General features: G+C 38.1%; 2 protein-coding genes across 2 annotated transcripts in view; both read right to left on the minus strand.

Moving 5' to 3' along the window:
• CHCHD6 (coiled-coil-helix-coiled-coil-helix domain containing 6) overlaps nt 1–8,925 on the minus strand; it is a 287,597-nt gene extending 278,672 nt beyond the window's left edge. The window contains exons 1-3 of the mRNA XM_083357005.1: nt 8,759–8,925; nt 6,388–6,475; nt 5,870–5,939 (exon numbers count right to left, since the gene is read on the minus strand). Of these exons, the coding sequence (XP_083213131.1) occupies nt 5,870–5,939; nt 6,388–6,475; nt 8,759–8,848 (248 nt within the window). The 5' untranslated portion in view covers nt 8,849–8,925. The remainder of the gene's footprint in view (nt 1–5,869; nt 5,940–6,387; nt 6,476–8,758) is intronic.
• A 3,614-nt stretch (nt 8,926–12,539) lies between these two features.
• TPRA1 (transmembrane protein adipocyte associated 1) overlaps nt 12,540–21,324 on the minus strand; it is a 32,644-nt gene continuing 23,859 nt past the window's right edge. Inside the window, exons 9-11 of the mRNA XM_083357004.1 lie at nt 20,426–20,528; nt 17,788–17,868; nt 12,540–15,573 (exon numbers count right to left, since the gene is read on the minus strand). Coding sequence (XP_083213130.1) covers nt 15,339–15,573; nt 17,788–17,868; nt 20,426–20,528 — 419 coding nt within the window. The 3' untranslated portion in view covers nt 12,540–15,338. The remainder of the gene's footprint in view (nt 15,574–17,787; nt 17,869–20,425; nt 20,529–21,324) is intronic.

The following is a 21,324-nucleotide window of genomic DNA, read 5'->3' on the forward strand; positions in this document are numbered from 1 at the left end:
TTCCAACTTTATTATTATTATTATTATTATTATTATTATTATTATTATTATTATTATTATTATTATTATTATTTAGTAGTAGTATTAGTATCATTATCATTATCATTATATTGTTTCTTTAGCTTAAAATGAGTCTTTATAATTAACAAAAACAATTTTAAAAACTGACAAATTATTTTACAGCATCATAATCCTAACAACATAACATCACAGTCAAAATGAATATGCTCAGGCAATGTTTATGTAAATTCTAAACTATAAAATATTGGTTTATACTCTAAATTCAGATATAAATATTAAGAGGCCCCATGTGATCCATTGTCACTTTTTATACAGTTTATTTTTGGGGGTCATATATTGTAAATTTGTCAGATTTTTACAAAATGCCCAATCCATTGATGTAATGGAATGAGGAATAAATAAACTTGTATTATGTTTTAACCAGATTACACCAGTCTTAACATACAAAGAAAAAAGTAGGGCTTGGCTTCATCCGTAGTTTTAGACAAGGCTGTACTCCCTGTAGTAGAGGAATTATGTGTTGGAGATTCTCTTAGATGTGTGGTTCCTACTGAAGTAGCAAGTAGAAGCTGTGGCCATGGTGCCTCTGCTCAGGTTTGACTAAGGTGGCAGCTATGGCTGGACTCCTATGACTGAACGGTCTAATTAATTACATACACTTTTATTGTTATGTGGTTGGACCACTGCAACATACTCTATGGGGGCCAGTCTCTGAAAACATCCTTTGAAGTTATAACATACAGAATACAGCAATCAAAGTAATGGACCCAATTTAAAATGCTAGCCATTAACTAAAAAAATCCTATACAGCAGGATTTTGAATTATCTTAGATTGCCTTATACTTTATTGCAACACACACATCTTCCCCAACAGGCTATTGCTCTCCACCTTTCTAAATATACCTTTAATACTTAGTCCTTTAATTTATTTATTTATTTGTTTGTTTGTTTGTTTTTATAAACTGCCCTTCTCCCAAGGGACTCGGGGCGGTGTACAGAGTAAGGTAGGTATACAGATTGAACAATAGTGAAAAACAATAGTAATACTTGGTTCAGGCAAAAGTCTATTAGTCTGTACAGTAACATACAATCTTCTAGAGTTCTTACTCTATTTGGATGTTGTTTCAGTTTGTTTAATTGGTACTGAGCTGCCAACAAAGCTCCAAGCAGGACTCCCACCATTTGTCTGAAATGATATAGGGTTTCCTGTCTCAGCAGCGAGTTAGACTACAAGAACTCCAAGGACCCTTCCAACTGTCTTATTCTGTTACTCCGTTACTCTATTCTAACTACATCACACTGCTCTCTTAAGATATTAAGATACTAAGAGACAACCTACTCAGAGGGGAATGGGACAACTTGCTAACACCAATTCACTGCAGCCGACTCGCCATGGCCAGCTCGCCAAGGCCAACTTGCTGCGGGACAACTTGCAACATCCAACTCATCATGGGACAACTCACTGCAGGACAATTTGACAATTCTATTTAATTATTTAAAATAAATTAAAAATTATTTTAATTTTTACCATTCACATTTTATTCTGTCCTTCCTTTTGCATCCTTTCTTTAATGATTCTTTCCCATCATTTGAGTTTAGTGTAACTCTTGTCCCGCAATGAGTTGTTCTCTGGCAAGTTGGCTGCAACAAATTGTCATAGACTCACTCAGAGAAGCATCTCCATATGAAATAAGGAGATATGGGCCAGAAGACAGGTCGTCACAATTCTATGGAATACAAAACCTCCCAAGGTACATTTGGGCATCCTCTTCTGCCTTTTAAGAAGCTTCTGAAACTCTTCCTGTTAAAGTGAGCACTTGACAACCAGCATGGAATGAAAATGGCCATCTTTTATTTGTTCCTAAGTGTTTTCATTGATGTGGGCACTTATATATTAAACCTGCTATTAAGATACTTGTACATTGATTGGAGTTGTAAGATTGGAGTAGTATAAGATTTATATTAATAAATACAATTTACCATCTTTAAAGATGGATTTATTTATCAATGTCATATCCCACTAAATCTTCACAATTCAAAGCAGCTTACAAGTTATTAAAATACAGTAGAAATATCCAGAGAATGAAACATTAAAACATAGTGTTTAATTGAATATAATAATTATAACGCCTAATCATTTTTTTAAAAATCCAAAATGTGACAATCATATTCATTAGAATGGAAAAGTTTGGTTTTTAAAAGCCTCCAGAAGGCTAAAGTTAATTTCTAAACAGAGGCTGTTCCATAATATTGGTGTCACAAATGACAGGTATCAATATACTTGTGAGCAACTGTCCTAAAATCTCCTGGCATATCTTTATTTTAAACTAGTAACTTAATGATTTATGGACACACTTGCATATTTTTGAGGTATATGTCACTCAACTTCCTTTGAGAATAATCTCTTAGGTTATTTAATAATGCCTGGCATTTCACTTAAAAATTATTCTCTGAAATAAAAAGAATTTTCCTTCATTGAAACATAAGGTCAAAACAGGTAAAAATCATATGAAAGTATTACAATTAATTTTTCATAGCACAATATTCACACAGTCCAATAAGCCACACATTTCTATGCCACGTTTATTGAGCATTGGGTTATTAAGTTTGTTTGAATTACACAGAAGTAAAAACCGACTAAACTACCCATTTGGATCTTTAGTGCCTTCAGCAGTTCCTGTTCTTTACTCTTCCTAATTTCTCTGTTTATATCTCATGTTTGATAAATACACACATACACACAATGTAAGATAACACAATCCCTTCTCCCAGATTAAAAAAAATATATTCTTTGTTTTAAACCTCTTCATCAGTGGACGCTTCCTGGAGATTTATATGGGATCATGGTTCCACCTTCTGAAATATCTCTGCAGCGTCTCTCCTCCTTTCAATTTTCAGAGATTTTATGAGACACAGATTTAGCATTATTTCAGCCATACCATTGTTGATTGAGGGAGAAAGGTGTTTGCTATGGGGGTTCAACAAGACAAAGAGGAAAAGTGCTGTATCCTGAAGGAGGAAATACTGCTAACTGAAAGAGATGTTCAGGGAAAGGCTAATTGCCCAATATGGATGACTAACATGAGGGACTTATACAATTCTTAGGCCCAGATCTCACTGAGATGATATAAAGCCTATACAGCCCTGCTGAAAAAACAAGGGCTGTAAAGGAATATCAAGCAACCAGGTTCCAGGGAGTGAGCTCAGAAAGCAACCAAACAAAGAGAACTAACAAGAGTATGTCTGAGAAGCCCCTAGGTCATTAGTTTCATCCCTCAGTAGACAGTGAAATGTGGGGCCCTCGGTGCTCTCTTCAGCTTGGTTGTTTTCTTGCAAACGTTTCATTACCAAACTAGGGAAAATCATCAGTACTAGTAGGGTTTGCTTTCATTTTGTATACTAGTGGCTTGCCCTGTCAGATACCATCTTCTAGCCTCCTGTGCTCAACCCCATAACGTTTCTGGAGCTTCAGTGGTTCTAGACTCCAACTGTTGCTGATGAATGCAAGATTGGCCTGTAATAAAGCTCCCCTCATCCATGACTTGTTGATCAAACACAGATGTGTGTGTTCATTAGGACGTAGCAAAGCTCTTACTTCTCCACTCATACTCACACTTAGTACTGCTAAGCAAGTTACGCAGCAACCATGTTTTAAGTGAATATGTCCCTTCTGGATAAGGAGGAGCAGAGGGGGCTCTTGCAGGGCCACTGTGAATAATATTCTCGGCATCTTTCTGACAAAGTTCCTCAGCTTCACTCTGAGGTGGATTCTAGCTGGGCAGAACCTTTGGAAAGACTGAGACACATCTGACCCAATGTCCCTCCTGGGAGGTGGTATATGGTTGGGTCCAAGCAGTGATTAAGGTCTCTTTGTGGGAGTAGAAGTATCTCCTGCCTTAAAGAAGGCAGTGGAGACACCTTCTTTTCAAGGGGTGACCCTTGGATCCAACCATATTTGACAACTTTTGTCCAGTCTCCAACCTTTCCTTTTGGAGGAAAATTGTTGAGAGGATAGTGGCCACTCAGCTTCAGAGGACTACAGATGAAGCGGATTATCTGGCCCCTTTTCAGTCTGGGAGTAGAGTACCAAGATGGCATTGCTACTGCTTGTAGAGGAACTCTGGAGGACTCAGGATAGGGGTGTTGCAACCATCCTGGGTCTTCTGGATTTCTCAGTAGCTTTTGATACCATTGATAATGGTATCCTTTTGAAGCAGATTCAATAATTGGAAACGGGAGGTACTGTTTTAGAGTGGATCTCCATTCTTCTTTTAGCCAGTTTTGGCTGGCATTTGTGGGAAGAGAGGTCGAATCCTAGTCCCCTGTAATGTTGGGTTTCTCAGAGCTTGGGTCCCTCTCCTGTCCTTTTTAACATTTACATCAAGTTGCTGGGTAAGGTCAATGCAAAATCTATACTTTATTTGACACAATGGATTACCGTATTTTTCGGACCATAAGACGCACCTGACCATAAGACGCATAAGATGTTTTTAGAGCAGGCATACAAGAAAAAAAAAATTCTGAACCAAATAGTACCGGTATACTAAAACAGGGTTTTTCAACCTTTTCATCCATTGTACCACTTTTAGGACAAGGCAATGTCCGAGTACCACCAGTCGCCCAGCAAGGTGTCAAAAACTTGACCCCCCACCAAAAAAGGGAAAAAATGATAAAGTACAGGTAGTCCTTGACTTACAATGATTCACGTAGTGACTGTTCAAAGTTACGACGGCACTGAAAAAAGTGACTTACGACCATTTTTCACACTTATGACTGTTGCAGCATCCCCAGGGTCATGTGATTTACATTCGGATGCTTGGCAATCGATTCATATTTATGATGGTTACATTGTTCCAGGGTCATGTGATCGCCTTTCTCTCCCTTTCTCTCCCTCTATTTCTCTCCCTTTCTTTCTCCTCTCTCTCTCTCTTTCTCCCTCCCTATTTCTTTCTCCTTCTCTCTCTCCCTCTTTCTCTCTCTCTCTCTCTCCCTCCCTCTCCCATTGTCCCTTCCTTCCTTCCTTCCTTCCTTCCTTCCTTCCTTCCTTCCTTCCTTCCTTCCCTCCCTCTTTGTCCTTCCCTCTCTGCGTTAGAGCAGTACCCGTGGAGGCAGCCCTGCGGCCCGGCTTTCTCTTGCAGAAAGCAGGCTGAAACGGAGCTAGGGAGATTGCCAGAAATGCGAATCGGCCGATCTCGCACTCCTGCAAACTCCCTCTCTCGGTTTCAGCTTCCCTTGCTACAAGAGAAAGCAGGCAGAAATGAGGGAGATTGCAGCAGCGTGAGCGAGATCAGCCGATTCGCATTCCTGGCAATCTCCCTCACTCCGTTTCAGCCTGTTTTCTCTTGTAGCAAGGGAAGCTGAAACCGAGTGAGGCAGATTGCAGGAGCATGAGATCGGCGTTTCTCAGCACGTGCCGATTCGTGCTCCTGGCGATCTCCCTTGCTTTCCACTTGCAGAGGTTGGGGCTGGCCATACAGATCACCTTTGGACCATAAGACGCACCCTCGTTTTCCCCCCACCACTTTTGGGGGAAAAAAGTGTGTCTTATGGTCCGAAAAATACGATACTTAGTTATCAATTAGCATTTTTTTCAACAAGGGACAAGAAAAGACTTTCTAGCAATTGGTCAACTTGGGGAAGGGGAATTCTGTTTGTGATTTTTTTTCAGGGACTTTTTATTTTTTTAAATTAATTTTATTGTTACTCTACACTGTTATTACAGAATAACGGTGCAGAATGTTGCAGAATGTGTGCATTTTTCCATTGGTCTTGACAATAAAATTTAAAATACATTTAAGAGAATTTTTAAGAGGTCAAAACCTTCAAAGTAGTGATTGAAACATCATACCTCTTATACAGATCCTCCTTTGCTTCAGAAGGCTTTTGACCCAAACTTTCTGTGGTAGGTGGACAGATCCCTGAATAAATGAAAACAAATACTTATTATAGAAAAATAAATTTCCTGTTTCATTTTTATAGGAATTACAAAAAGAAACAAAGCCACTCAGCTTTACAAAGCAATCTACTGTATTTCAGAAGAAAGATGAAACAAAAAAGCAAATCTATGAAATCTAAAATATTGGGTGAATAAACTGCTTATGAATTATGAATATACTGAAACATTCCAGAGTGCCAACAGGAATTATGCAGAATTCTCACAACAAAAAAGCTATTACAAAGTTTGAAAAATCTAACAAAGGATATTAACAAAACCCAACCCCATCCCATCAGGCCAGGCCAGCTTGTTCAAAAAGGTAGGTTTTGAGATCACGCCGAAAGGATGTTTCATCACAAAACATATCTCTAGTAGTATGGAACAGATTCATTAATTTATAAGTCATCCCTTAAATAAAAGGCACGCAATACCTGTGGACGCCTTAGATTTCTCTTGAGATCGCTGGTCTTGTTTAGGTTGACTTTTTTCCTTCATTCTATTTACTACATCTTCAGAAAGCTAGCCCAAATAAAAATAATAGTGGGAATGTAAGAATGTTTACATCACACATTTCCTTAAAACTTATGTTTTGATTCATGATAAACAATTGTCATGGTTTATAAATTACAACAGATATATTTATAAAAGTTATTAATCCAAAACCTGAAACAAATTCTGTTTTAGCATGAGCCATATATACCAGGAAGGAAAGTAACAGTATTATCTGGTAATTACAAGAGATATAGTACTTACTCATAATACAAAAGTACTTACAAACACATAAGATAAATAATTATTGACTGGTCAAAATGGTGATTCTTATGCTTGACTTGTCTTATTAAAGCTGTTATTAATTTGTTGTGCAACAGATATAAATTCAGATATTTGCTTAGGCTTACTGGCATGTAACAGTTGCTAAGTTAGGGGTACCCAGGCTTGGCAACTTTAAATCCTGTGGGCTTCAACTTCCAGAATTCCCCAGCCAGAGTTTAATGACTATACTAGTATCTAGGAATAAAATCCTAATTCAAGGGTTGAAACAAGGACCACTTTTTTACAACTCTCTTCCAGGTTAAGTAATGTCACCTAGAGGGATCGGGGAAACAGACTTGTCTGTTGTGATGCCTGCATGCTTGTACCGCTTCTCAGGTGTTCTTATTTTGCTCCCACTTATGCACTTTCAAGACAGCCTGAAAAAGTACTTTTGTTCTAGCTCTTGAATTAGGGTGGGCCCCTCTAGGATGGGGATGATGTGAAGGATTGCTTTTTTTCACCACATGGCAATTGCACTTTTTATATAATTTTTTTTTCTGAGTTTATTTCTGTGAAGTTGAATGGAGATTGAATGAATGAACCTTTATTGTCCAAGTACAACCTTGTATACATTGAGATTGGCTGAGATTGGTGAGTGAATAGATGGACAGACATATGCTGGGTTTTTACAACTAAGGAATTAAAGTTCTGAAATAAATGCTACATGAAAAATGTACATTTTTCCAGCAATTAATCCCAGCAATTAATCCCATGAAAAAAAGTATCAGGAAAGAGTTTTACCTTTTCCCTTAGCTTTAGTCCTCGAATTTACTCTCCTCCCACAATTTTTGCACAGCAGTGAAAAAGTACACAGTGCTAGTCAGTTCTTCATTCCAAACTGACTCCTTCCAAAACTGCTCTTTCTTGACATATCTGGCATTGGAGTTTAACTTTTATAGTCATGGTTTTATATTAAAAACATGTTACTAAATCTCAGGCAGTGGTTTACTTAAACTTCTATTTCTTAATTTTGCAGTGATGAGTAACTTGTTATTTATATATTCTATACTGTATAAACTCCATTACATTCTTTGTCCTCTATTTTAAAAAATATGCAATTTATTTGCAAATCCAGTTTAATGCACAAAGACCCAATTTAGTTTGAGTTGTGTGGTCATAAATTGCTGGGGATCCTGATTTTCCCTACTCCTAATATGCATTCATTGTCCCAGAAATGATTATCTTTCCTGTGTAGAATATACATTAAAAATGTTCAGAGGCCATATTTAACCTGTTTAAGATTTGTGTCTATTTGGACATTAAACGATTCAAGTCTTCTCTTTCTCAACACACAGCCACATATTTTCCAGGACTTTAATTGGCTTGATCCTGCTAAAGTGTGCTAAAGATCACCACGTTTGCCTATCATTTTTCTTTTAAAAAAAGAAGAAGAAACCAGAGTGGAAAGAATTTGGTCTTTTTCCTCAGCTAGTTTCTCAATCTAATAAATGATGCTAAAGCTGGGCTCAAATCCTTCAGTAGCCTTTAGTTAAAAAACAAAACCTTCCATCAAATCATTCAAAAAGTACTTTCCTTTGAAAAGTGGTACAAAGGTCATGAGGATTACCAAGCTATTTCTCACATTTCAACAGGGACAGAAAACAGGAACCTTGTTATTACTATTTGTAAAGCCAAAGACACACAAGTGTGTCCGCAAGACGCACTTCTGTTAAAACCAACAAGAATTCTGTAATAAATTACTTTTACTAGGATCTTGTTAGAAACAAAGGGGGAGGCCAGATCAGACCAGGGTTTGTCAACCTTTTTGGCTTTAAAACTTCAACTCCCAGAATTCCCAAGCCAAAGCAATAGCAATGGACAGCATGCTAGCTGGGGAGTTTGAAGTCCACTCCTCTTAAGGTTGAGAAATACAAGGTTGAATTGACCCTTGCAATTCAAACCCTGCCGCTCAGCACCCACACACCTCCCCTCTGACGCCGTCCACCCACTCCGCCCTCTGCATCCTCCCATGGGTGAACCTCCACTCACCCTGATGCCCTGCAACACCCGAACTTGCTCGTGCTCATCCAGCTCAAAGGAGACCTTCCTGCTACCATGGGTGCTCCCGCTACCCCCCATTGCAGCACCCGGGAAAAAAAAGAAAACTCGGAGAAGAGTTCAAAATCAAGAGAGATACCAAGTCAGCACGTTTCGCTCCACCCTCCTTATAAACTCGCTCCTGGTTGGCGAACGGGGAGAAAGTCTCCAATAGCGCCGCGCGGTCTTGGAGGCGGCCGTGAAGCATGCTGGAAGTTGTAGTCTTCCTTCTCCACATTCCCTCTAGAGATGCTGCTGCTAAGCTAAATGTGATAAAATAACCCACAAACGGAACCGGCTTAAGGTTACGTTTGTCTCAACGACTGGACGGGAGATGAGATGCATCCGGAATGTAGGCTTTTTTCAGATGACGGAGGACACGTCTGTCTCAAGGTGGAGGTATCTGCTGCTGCAGATCTTAATTGCTTTTCAGCAAGACTAGTCTTGCTTGCGAAGCTATTTCTGCGTTCTGTTTCAGAACCAAGTAGTTGCTATCCATTAACGCTGTATAGCTTGCAAATCCTGTGTAAATTTACAAGTCACCAGTAGAGGGATAGGAAACGAGCCAGCCTGCTTTTGATTTTTCAAATATAAATAATATGATCATTAAGTTTCTATTTTTCATTTTAACCTATGTCCCAGTATTACCTGAATGAAAAATTTTTATTTATTAACTCTGTAATGTAAGGTCATTTGATAAGATTGTGACTAATTATTCACTTAATTCTAAAATGGGCTGTCAACTATTGAAGCAAACATAAATGGTTGATTTTGTTCTGTAACTGATAAAATCCAGTTGGAGATGTTTCCATTTAAAAACTTTCCGTCTGTGATGAAAGTACTTCCTTTCTTGCTTCTGAGCTTCCAAACATTTGTGCAATACAAAATAAAGCTTCATTTTTTTCTAATTAAAATGGATCCATCAAATTTGGCAATTAAAAATAGATAAAAACATTGTCTTAAAAAGTTGGAGGAAGATTTGCGCCTATTCCAACAGAAAATAATAATTATATATTTGGAATACTGCTACAATGTGTGGCAACTAGAATGCTTAATGAACATAAATGCCTTTTATTTGGTTCTGTTGTTCTAATAGTACCTCAAAAAGGAATAAAAAATGAAATTTCAAAATTCAAGGCACATTCAAAGCACAAACATTTAGCTGTTGTGTTATAATGAAAGCTGACTGCCTCCAATGCAAAATAATAGAATATTTGTTATCTGTTTGAGTACATGAAGCAGCTAATTGTAGATTTAGGAAGAGTTTATTTCTTAATCTGTAAAGGGACTTTGTCTTGTATCACCATAGCAACCAATATAAGGAAATCTTCCAATGTTTATTAAACATGAAGAGTATGATAAAATTCAATTATTTAAATTCAAAATCAAAGGGCTAGTTATTGCCTACAGCAGTGTGTGTGCGTGTTTGTGCAAAATAATCAATTTCATAATTAGAGTGGTTTTCCTTCCTCCACAAACACTTTATTTTTTTATGTACATTTAAAAACACCTAATTTCAGCCATTCTGGTCCAAAATGCAGTGGCAAGGCTAGTTCCTCAATATTACAATTCTGCAAGCTACACTAAGTGCTGGTTATCACTTTTAAAGCCCCACACAGCATAGGACTGGATTATTATTGGGCCACCTTCTTCCAAGGGTAACTGTCCCACAACTCCAATAGGACGGGAACCATGTCATCTTATGGGACCAATGAGGCATGCCTTTTCCACAATGGTGCCTGCTCTCTGGAAATATACCACCCCTGCCCTAACCATATTTATGTTGTTTTCATTTAAAGGACTTATTTAGCTACCTATCTCATATAATGATTTGAGGCAGCTCACAACAACTCATGAAAGAGCCAGTTTGGTCTAGCACCAGGATAAAAACCAGGAGACTGTGAGTTCTAGTCCTGCCTTTGCCCTGAAAGCCAGCTGGGTGACTTTGGGCTAGTCACTCTCTTAGCTCAATCTACCTCACAAGGTTGTTGTGGGGAAAACAGGAGGACAAACAGGATATGTTAGTCGCTTTGAGTTGTTTGTAAAAATAAGAAAGGTGGAATATAAATAAATACATAAAAACAAAGTAGGGCTGGTCTTAAAACAACCTGGAAACTTCAGATAGTGCAGAACATACAAAATACAATCAGTGAAAACTTAGAAATCTAATCAGAGCAGCTAGACCTAAACATTTATTTATTTTGCTTTGATACTACCAATCTGGATTTTTAGGCTTATTAATAAAAGTGATATTAACATTTTAACATGACACCCATGTCTCCTTTTGCTTTTTATTTTTTTTAGCCAAAACCATTTCTCTTGTTTGACTATACAAGAACTAGTTTTTTCAGCAATTAAACAATAGGGAATCTATTCTGGAAGTCCTTGAATATAATTGCAAACATCAAGAAATGTACAGACTAAATTGAGAAAGAGGGTGATGAAACCCATTAATTTGCCACTTGTGGAATGTGACTTACAATCAATGTTTTTTCTTGTTTAACTCCCATGACTCTTACTCTGTACCTTATATGAAGTTTTGACCCTCCCTCTTAAACATTTTCACTTTGCTTTAAGTATTCAGGATTTGTACTGTTGGGAAGAGCAAAAAAGCCATTTTGCAAAGTTAGCCTCTCCCAAATTTGGGATGGAGTTTTTATCAGTAATAATGGAGCAAAGTGCTAGCTCTTTGTTTTTCTTTTCAAGCCCCAGTCAAGATACTGTATTGCTGTTTAATTTAAAGTCTAAAACAGCTTGCAGGAGCCAATAATTCTATCCCACAGCCAAAGATAACCAGAGAAGATGTGGTTTATTGTGGTTAAAGGAAGTTTTGCTTTCTCAGTTTCAGTCAGCACCAATTTTGCAACTATTGATTCCATACTTTTTCATTTACCCAGATGTTTAATTATGGACCAGTGAAGTTGCTGCCATTTTTCACTGATCATAGTATTTTATATTTCTACAATCCTGGTATCCATTAAGACAGGGGTGTCAAACTGCCAGCCTGCAGGCCAGTTGCATCATGCGGAGGCCGCACCCACCCCAGCTCCAGCAATGAGAAAAAAAGTCACGATACATTGCGACACGTCACGTGACACGGCAAGTTTGACACCCATGCATTAAGATGAAGTTTAATAAACAGAGAGCCATTTCAAAAAAATAGTTCACTTTATTGAGCTAGAGGGAGTTACTCAAAGCAGGCATTGGGGAAAAATGTTTTACCCCAATCTCTTTATATCTAGCTAAGCAATCTAAACTGGATCAGTTTTACCACATGTGAATCCCAAAAGGAGTACAGGTGGTCCTTGATTAACAGCAGTACACCGAGTGACCGTTCGAATTGACAATGGCACTGAAAAAAGTGACTTATAACTGTTTTTGACACTTATGATTATTGCAGTGATTCACTTAACAACTGTGGCAAGAAAAGTTGTAAAATAGAGAAAAGCTCACTTAACAACTGTCTTGCTTAACAATGAAAATTTTGGACTCAATTGTGGTCATAAGTCCAGGATTGCCTGTATTATAGTGATTGTTTCCTTCAATTCATTTCATTTATATTTAAATAAATAGCAAAGTTTGAGTTTGTTCTTCTTCAAGGACATTTGTTTAGCAAAATTTAAAATGATACCAAACCAGTTAGTTCTAGGCTGATGTGACACTGAGGCCTATCTGAAAGTGTGATCACAATCTGAAAACTCCACTCTAAAACTTAGCCAGATTTGAGGGAAAGTAAAATTAACAATGATTTATTTTCCTTAAAATAAAAGTATTTCATTACAGTAGAGCAGGCTACGCTAGTTTGGAAAAAGATTAGCAGAAAAATATGGGGACATGCAGGCAGATCATCTGTGGTGGGGGAGAGGTTTTCATTTATGTCAAAGGTCATTTATTTTACAGACAAAAATATACATAGCTTTATTTTTAAAGTTTCTTCAAACATTTCATGAGACATGCAATACATTCATCTCCACAAACATTGTCTCTTTATGGATGATATTTTGCTCTGAACATGGAAAGCATTTAACTATATACACTTTAAAATCAGTATGCTTGGAAGAAGACATTTCTTTCACTTAGTGCAGTTTCTCCTCAGCAGCAGAAAACAAAGGTAGATATATAAAAAGCCATTTAACAATCAAATCATCATGGTGATGAGCGAGAGGATTCGGCAGTGGAAAAATGATCATAGCTGAGCGAATGGCTGATATTTGATGCAGAACATGGTTAGTAAAAGTATCTGAAATGTCACCTCACCCTGATTCACATTACCCAAGATATCCATCTTCATATTAAGAATCCTTTCATTTCTCACATGCACTATATTAAGGTGCCGGAAGCTTTCTCCAACTTTATTCCTTTCAGGTCTATAGATCTGTAATACCAATCCAGTCTAGTGAGAATAGCCCATGTAAGGATATTGGGGCATTCTGGCTGGGAAGGAGAATGAGATTGGGATATCCTATAGAAGTAGGGGAATTGAGAAATTAATAAAAACTGACTTCTTGTCTGGGAATACAGACAACTTTGTATGATCAAGCTCACATAATGCTGCAATAAATTCCCTTTTCCGACAGAGGTTTCCACCAGTAACTCCAATTAACACCATAAAGATTAATGAGATGTCAATTACAAATTATGTAAGATTTCTTACCACAAGACAATAATGCTGCTAACACCAACAAGTCAAATTACAGTACCAAATTGTGATGTTTAGAAACAGCTACTCTGGCCAACAGCAAAATAAAAGACAATTTTTTGTTCTCTGTCATATCAGACATGCTAATCTGCATTAACAACTCATCCAAATAGCCGTTTCAAGCATGAGTCTTCTTTTTTCTGAATTTAGGTAATTTTGAAACTCTTAAAATCAAGGTCTTATCATGTACATTGGTGTTGTCTTGGGAAGCAGAAATCACAAATGTCAAGAATTTTCAGGACAAAGGGAAGAACATGTCTGCATTCAGGCGACAAAATACTAATTGTTCTGTTTGTGCCTCAGTTTTAAAGAAGTTTCCCTAAAGCAAATTGTGTGATTTCAATGAAAATTGCTGTGAATTTCTGGAATCCTAACCTTATTCATCCACTTGTAACATAAATGATCCTGAATTAATGCCATCATAACAACAGGAAAAAGACATTCTGGTTTGTCATTCTTACTTTATGGAATTTTAAATCCAATTAGCTGCGGCTATATTTGCCCCCTGGCCAATCTCTATTCAAACAATGTTACCCAAAGTTAACACACTATTAAGGGTGCCCATAATTATGCATTTTTTCACTTAACCTTACAGCAAGAACATTAACAACAACAAAAGCTAGGCATAGTGCATGGGCACAAAATGCAAGCTTTTTAGAACGTTTTAGATATGCTATTTTTTCTCCTTGCCTTCAGAGTTAAGCCAATCCTATATGAGATTATTCTCTTTCCAGAAACATCTTGATTATAATTAAAGAAATAACATTCTTTTGCTTTACTAATCTCACAGAAAAGCCCTCAGAAGTCTTCTGAATTCAGGCATTACCGACATCACTAATGCAATAATCAGCCAAGTGTTACCAAGTTTACAAATAAACCAGGCCCAACACTATTCTTATAATAGGGTCTTAACCTGGAGGCCCAGAACACAACCAGTATTATAAATAGCTGGTCTCTAATCTAGACCTTGGGGTTTGTATTCTATTTAGATGCCATCCCAAACATCAATAGCAAACTATCTAAAACAGGCTCCTAAAAAAAATCATCTTCTCTCTACCCAATCCCATTTGCACAGAAGTGCTGTTGGTCTCACAGTACATCATTCCATAACACTGACTTGACTACATTCTCATTTTGAAAATTATACAGTGTATGAAACATGCCTGCATGTCAATAAATCACAGTAGTTTAGTAGCACAGCAACATGTTCCAGCAACCTTTCCTTGCTGACTACTTTCCTTCTCTCTCCTTCTATATGTAAGTTCTTCTTAAAATACAATATACTCCCAATTTCCCTGGGAATATTATAAGATGCTCAAAAGCTTCTAGAGTTCTCTCGCCTCCATACTTCAGTGGCTAAAATGTAGGAAATATGCTATTATCCTCTAATTCAAAAATGAAGGTTACTGCTGGGAATTTGAAATTGTCGGGAACATAAATAACTAAATCAAACATAAAAAAAATAAAATGTGAACAAGGCATTCCAACCTTAATTTCAGATTGTTTGTGTGCAGGTGTATATCCAAAGGAACGGTCAATATTCCTGGTAGAATGTGCATTTTATCATGAACAAAAGGTGACAAAGGTCTAAACATCTAGATTTGGAATGCCAAGAATATGAAAAAGTCAGCATTTATGCATGTCTGAAATGAAGCTGATCTGTATGTTGTTTCACAAAGATGAGTATTGTCCTTCCAGGAAGACTACAATTTTATGTTCCATACAGAATTTAAATATCTTTTAAAAAAACACCTCCAAGGAAAGAGAGTTCCAAATGATTATCTGAAGGGAACAATGGGCGCAAGAGAGTTATTCTTTCAGCCACATCTGCCTTTAGGAATTAATGGCTTTCCATCGATCACTGTCAATGCTATTGATACTGCCCACGTGGTACGGCATGGAAGCAACATCGTCCAGGTATGCTGTGGTGTCAATCTGAGTGTTGGAGTAGAAGCCAGAATCCAGCCCTTCTTTTTTGGTTACCCCATAGGCATGGGGAAGATGCACATCAACATCCTCAGGTTCATCCACCTGGCATTTATAGGAGAAGAGGATCTTTGGTTCAGACCTAAAATAATGAGAAAGAAAAAGGAGAAGGTCCTCTAGTTTTGGGTAAGAAGAGAATCTATTGCACACAATTCCTGAAGTAAATAGTAATCACCAATATTATTTATTTATTGTTTATTCATATCTCGCCTTATTATTTTTACAAATAACCAAGGTGGCAAACATATCCAACACACCTTCCTCTTATTTTTTTTCTCACAACAGTCTTGTGAGGTGGGTTGGGCTGAGAGAAAGTGACTGGCCCAAAGTCGCCAAATGGCTTTAATGGCTAAGGCAAGACTTGAACTCACATTGTCCCGCTTTCTAGTCTTAACCATAGACCAAACTGGCTTTCATTTATTATTCCTTTATTCATAACTACAATAATGATTAATATTTATTTTTGTCTCTTTGTGTTGTGGACTCTTCCCTGCCTTGTTTTACCTATATTTCAAATGAAAGTTCTGTTGAGAACCAGCATCACACTAAAATCAAACACCTAAGTCAAAATGTCTTTATTTGAATTAGGGTATGCTTTGATGTGCTATACCCCTAGCACTGGGCAAAGAAGCTCTGGTATTATCTAACTTTAACAGGCATAAAAATACTTATATCTCATTCATCAAGTAACAAAATAGACTAATGCTTTGCTTGCTCTAAAAATCACGCTATGTATATTGTAATTAAAATTAAAGCCACCCAAAGTAAACTATCCAGAGTTATATATGCGATGGGCAGCTATACAAATTAGAATTAATTAATATGGCCCCCTCAAACAACATGGTAAAAAACACACTTCCAGAATGCTCCTTTTTATATTCTTACTTAATTATCACAATAGTCAGCTTAAAAAAATAATATATGCCTGTGGCCTTATTCTCCTGTGCTATCTGCTACAAGGAACAGTTGTGTGAAACAGAAAAAAAGCTGAGTTTCTGCACTTTTAACAGAGATTACCAGCTGATGAGATTTGTTCATTAAATTCAGAAACCCTCTTCCTTTTCGCTAAGCAATCCTACAAATACATTTCCAGGAAATCAAAAGCTTACTATAAAAATATGCAAGCCCTAGACAAATCTGTCAGGACATAAAATGGACAGAATAATTGATCAGCAATTTAAATTATTTCAACTATTTCTTAATTCCCCCATGTGGCCACTGGATGGCAGTCTAAATTCAATAGATATTCTTTTAGAACACTGGCAAAAAGAATTCCTGGTATTTACTAACCCTGGGAATTAGAATAGCTTTATTCTGTTCACCAATTTAGCTAAACCTCCTTTTATTTTTATTTTTTAAATGGCCTTATTGTCTCCATTTCACACAGCAACATATGTATAGAGCAGTGTTGCTGACTGGGAAATTCTGGGACTTGAAACCCAAGACTGAGAAACATTGACAGAAAGGAAAACTTGAATTTACAGAACTTAGAACCTAGTTGCATTATCACCATTTCATCTTATACTTCCTTTTGTAATCATAATTAATATATTAATTACATATTAAATTATATAACCCAACTAAAATATTCTAACTTTTTAGAAAAGAATAGATTAAAATAATTCACTTCAGGTAACACTGCCTTTTTTAAAAAAAAACCATTTTACTAAAGTTACTTAAAAGTGATGGTTACATGATTTTAAACTTTCAGAACACCTTACTGATTTATACAGGTGATCCTCAATTTACAACCATTCATTTAGCAACAGTTCAAAATTACAACAGCGCTGGAAAAAAGTTTACTGACAACTCGGCCTCGCACTTATGACCATTGCAGCATCCCCGTCATATGGTCAGAATTTGAGTGCCTGGTACTTGGTGTGCATTTACGGTTGCAGCATCCTGGGATTATGTGATCACCACTTTGTGACCTTCCCACCTGGCTTCCAACAAAGTCGATGGAGAAGCCGGGTTCATTTTATGACCACGATTCGTTTAACAACTGCAGCGATTTGCTTAAAAACCATGACAGACAAGGTTGTAAAATCAGATGTGACTCACATCTTAACAACTGCTTTGCTAAACAATGGAAATTTTGGCCCCAGCTATGGTTGCAAATAGAGGATTACCTGTATGCTTTTTAAAATCGCTTTTCTCAATTACTGTTATTGGAAGTTTCAGTTCCATTACTGTACCTTGAGGGGGTTATTTGTCTGCCGTAGTCTAAAACTTCCCTAGGACGTATAACCAAAAAGCAAGATCAAGGGACTATAATAAAATAAATGAAAAAGCTTACCCAAAGAAACTTTTCAGAAATGCCACGTAGATGAGCGGGGCAAAAAAGCTGAAATAGAGGAATGTGGTGGCATCCACACAGCTGTGAACAGATGAAACACAAAAACATTTAGCATCTGCTTCTGCACTGCTAACATGCATGCCATGGGCTCAGTTTTCAGGAAAGGGTTGTATTCATTGGCAACGGAGAAGCCAAGAAAGAAAGCTTAGTAAATATATGTTTTCAGAGGGGACAGTTCCCAGGCCCCACATCTTCCTTCAAAGGCCTCCAGGCAGTCAAGGTCAAAGTGCCTACAATACTTTCAGAGTTTCACCACAAAAGGGTCTTATGGCATAGTGTTTCCACAGCCCAGGGGACAAAGGGACCACAAACACAGTTCAATGACTGCACTAGATCCATCTTCAACAAAGCCTAGGGCCATCAAGTCTCTTTTGTTTGTTACATCACAGCATAGCAATTGCCAAAGCAAAATATCCTCGAAACAAATCACAACATTATTCTCCAGCTGTAAGGTTATCTACACCCAGCTACTGGGGAATAAATGAATGCTGTTTTTGTGCCACAAAATGAGTAAAACCACATCTAAGTTTCCCTTAAAGCAACAGGGGGTTCTAGGGCTACTGAAAGTTGTATTCTTGTCATTTAAACTTTTTTCATTTATCCAATTTCTAGGCTGCCCATTCCAAAAATGACTTCAGGGGGGCTTCACAAAATTTCAAACAGAAAAAAACATATTTTATATATGTATGTATGTATGTGTATGTATGTGTGTGTGTAAATATGTGTATGTATGTGTACATACATACATGTGTGTGTGTGGTGTGTGTGTGTGTGAGTCTGTGTGTGTATAAACTCACAATTACCTGAAACGAACAAATAAAGAAACCCCAATCTTCTCTATGGCACCCAACCTGCTGCCACCCCAATGCAAGGCTGAGGAAACAGCCACATTTTTAGGGCTTTTTCATAGACAGGTAGGTTGAACAGAACGAAGTACAGGGGCTGTAACTGAGGAGAGCTGCTTCCTGGGCACCACTAGATGCCACTCCTTAAAAACTACTTATTTTTCCACAGTTCATGCTTTTCATTGTTTTTAACTGTTTGTTGTAAAATGGGTGACTATATAAATGCTTTAAATCAGAGGTGTCAAACTGCCAGCCTGTGAGCCAGATGCGTCATGGCGAAACTGTGCCCACCCCATTGCCAGCAATGGAAAAAAAGTTGCAATACGTCACAACACGTCACGTGACGTTGCGGAGTTTGACACCCCTGCTTTAGATAATCAAATACAATCATGGCAAGGAAGTCTGGGGTTCCTTTTGCTTTTTCCTTTACTGGTTTATTTTCCATGAGAAGCTTAGTTTGTGAATTCATGCTAACAACCTTACTTGTGTAGGAGACTAAAGCAAAGTCTGAATGCTGCCACTCCATTTAGCACCTACTTTACCTGTGGTTTGTTTGTCACTTTCGTTAAATCCATCTCCAGTACAGGATATTGACAGCAAGGTGCTTACAGTAGCCCTAAGCTGAATGTGGTAATTTGGATTTTCCATACAACTGAGCCAATCAGACAGTGGTTCTTACTGGTGCCTCTCAGCGCTTTGCACATGTTCTGCCAACTTGTTTAATAGAAGCAATTGCAAACTTCACTACTACTTGGAGTAAGCTTTATTAAGTGGCATAACCTACACAGGAGTCAGCTAAATAGGCTTCTAATAAGAAATGAGCCAATGCTCCTAGGGTACTTGGTACTGCAGTTCCAAATCCATGAGGAAGAACAGTAAATCATTCTTTTATAGGAGGGGGCGGAAGTGTAAATAGCTCTTTTTCAGGGGAAAAAGAGGGTCTTCTGTGGAAGTCCCCCTTTTTGCTCTTCTTTTTCCTCTTCAGTGGATCAGACCTGTCTCAGTGGCCTAACCTGGTCTCCCCCTTGTTACTTTGCACTGGCCAAATGTTTGGTAGGTTGGCCTAGGGCCATATACACAAAATGTCATGATCAAATTGACTGTCATGCCAGTCTCTGCTCCAGTGCCACTCAGTTTCAACTAGGGAAGGAGAAGCTGCTGGCCTAAGAAGCCCACAAGAAGATTCTCACATGCTCCCAGGACGAAGATGAAAAATTAATGCATTTGCCATGGCAACTAGAACTACAAGAAAGTAGCAGGCCAGCAGATGAATTACTCCAGGCTCCCAAGAACATTCTCCCTGCATGTGAAATAAAGGGGGAGGAGATCTTTGAGTCACTGTTTGGTTCAGCCTACTTAAACAAAGCAGTGCTCAAAGCAACAGGGACCAAACATCTCGAATTCCTCCCACTGACCTTTACAAAGATAAGAGAAGGACAGAGGCAAGGACTGGAGATTTAGTCATCAGCCTACAGTGATTACTCTCTATTATGGAACAGAATTCACTCTCCATCAAAAGGAGGAAAGGGCGCAGGGCAGGATGCAGTGGCAGAAAAAAGAATCCATGGGGCTGCTCCTGAGGGCACGACGGGGGGATGGCAAAAGAGCTGTTCCTCAGTAACCTCAGAGTCTGTGCTGAAAAAGCTAATCTTTGACGAAAATGGAAAAGTGTTTGTCTGCACCCAAAAGTCATTTGCTGGTTCTATGGCTCTGTCAGACTTCAGAATACATACCACAAGCCTTCAATGATGCCTGCACAGAGCAGAGCACTGCCAATACCTTGCACTAAATTGAGCACAGCAAGAATTCCTGCATAGATATAGAAGCTCTTCCTTGCTGGAAAAACACAAGAGACAGAAACAACAATTTACTGGATGAATTAAAAAAGGGAACACAGAAAACCCAGTACTGTGAAAGCACTTGAGCACAAAATGCCAATTTCACAGCACCATTCCATTTATGATTAGACCATCTAATTATGTGCAATTTTAAAATCTTTGCCTATGAATTTGCTCATTCTCTTACTGCTTCTTCCTGTTATGGTCTCAAAAGGCCATCCTGAATGGCACTCATCCATTTCATTTCTTCCACTGCACTTGAAGGTTAACCTCATTATAAAGTTAACGAAGACCACAGTTCTGTATTTCACGCTATGTTGTAACCACAGTTTAAAACTGCAAAAATCGAAGGCAGGAAAGAGGGTTTCATTTGAAAACCCATAGGGCACGGCTGCTTCTCTCACCAAGAACATATTTTACCTGATATGAAATAAAATCCAAATCAGGCGCTCTAATGCAGATTTCATGTGCTACAAGATTTGCTTTTCCCAGGAAGGGTCTCGGTTTCTCCTTCCCCCTAAAATAACAGGTGCAAAAAAAATTATCTCAAGTGCAGAAGGTCCTAAGGCCACTAAGCTTCTGTAACTCTCCCAAGAATGGAGAATGCTTTTGTTATCAGTTACCTCCAGGAAGAATGGATTCAGTGCTACTCTAGCTACACGTGCAAATTTCCCTGGACCTTTTAAAGCCCTAAATGGCTTGGGTCCAGGATATTTGACGGAACACCTGCTGCCAGCATCAAGTTCCCTTCGTCCTGTGCGCTCCCACAGGGAGGGCCTTCTCAGGGTGCCGCC

Source organism: Vipera ursinii, assembly GCF_947247035.1.
Source record: "Vipera ursinii genome assembly, chromosome: 2".
NCBI lineage: Eukaryota > Metazoa > Chordata > Lepidosauria > Squamata > Viperidae > Vipera > Vipera ursinii.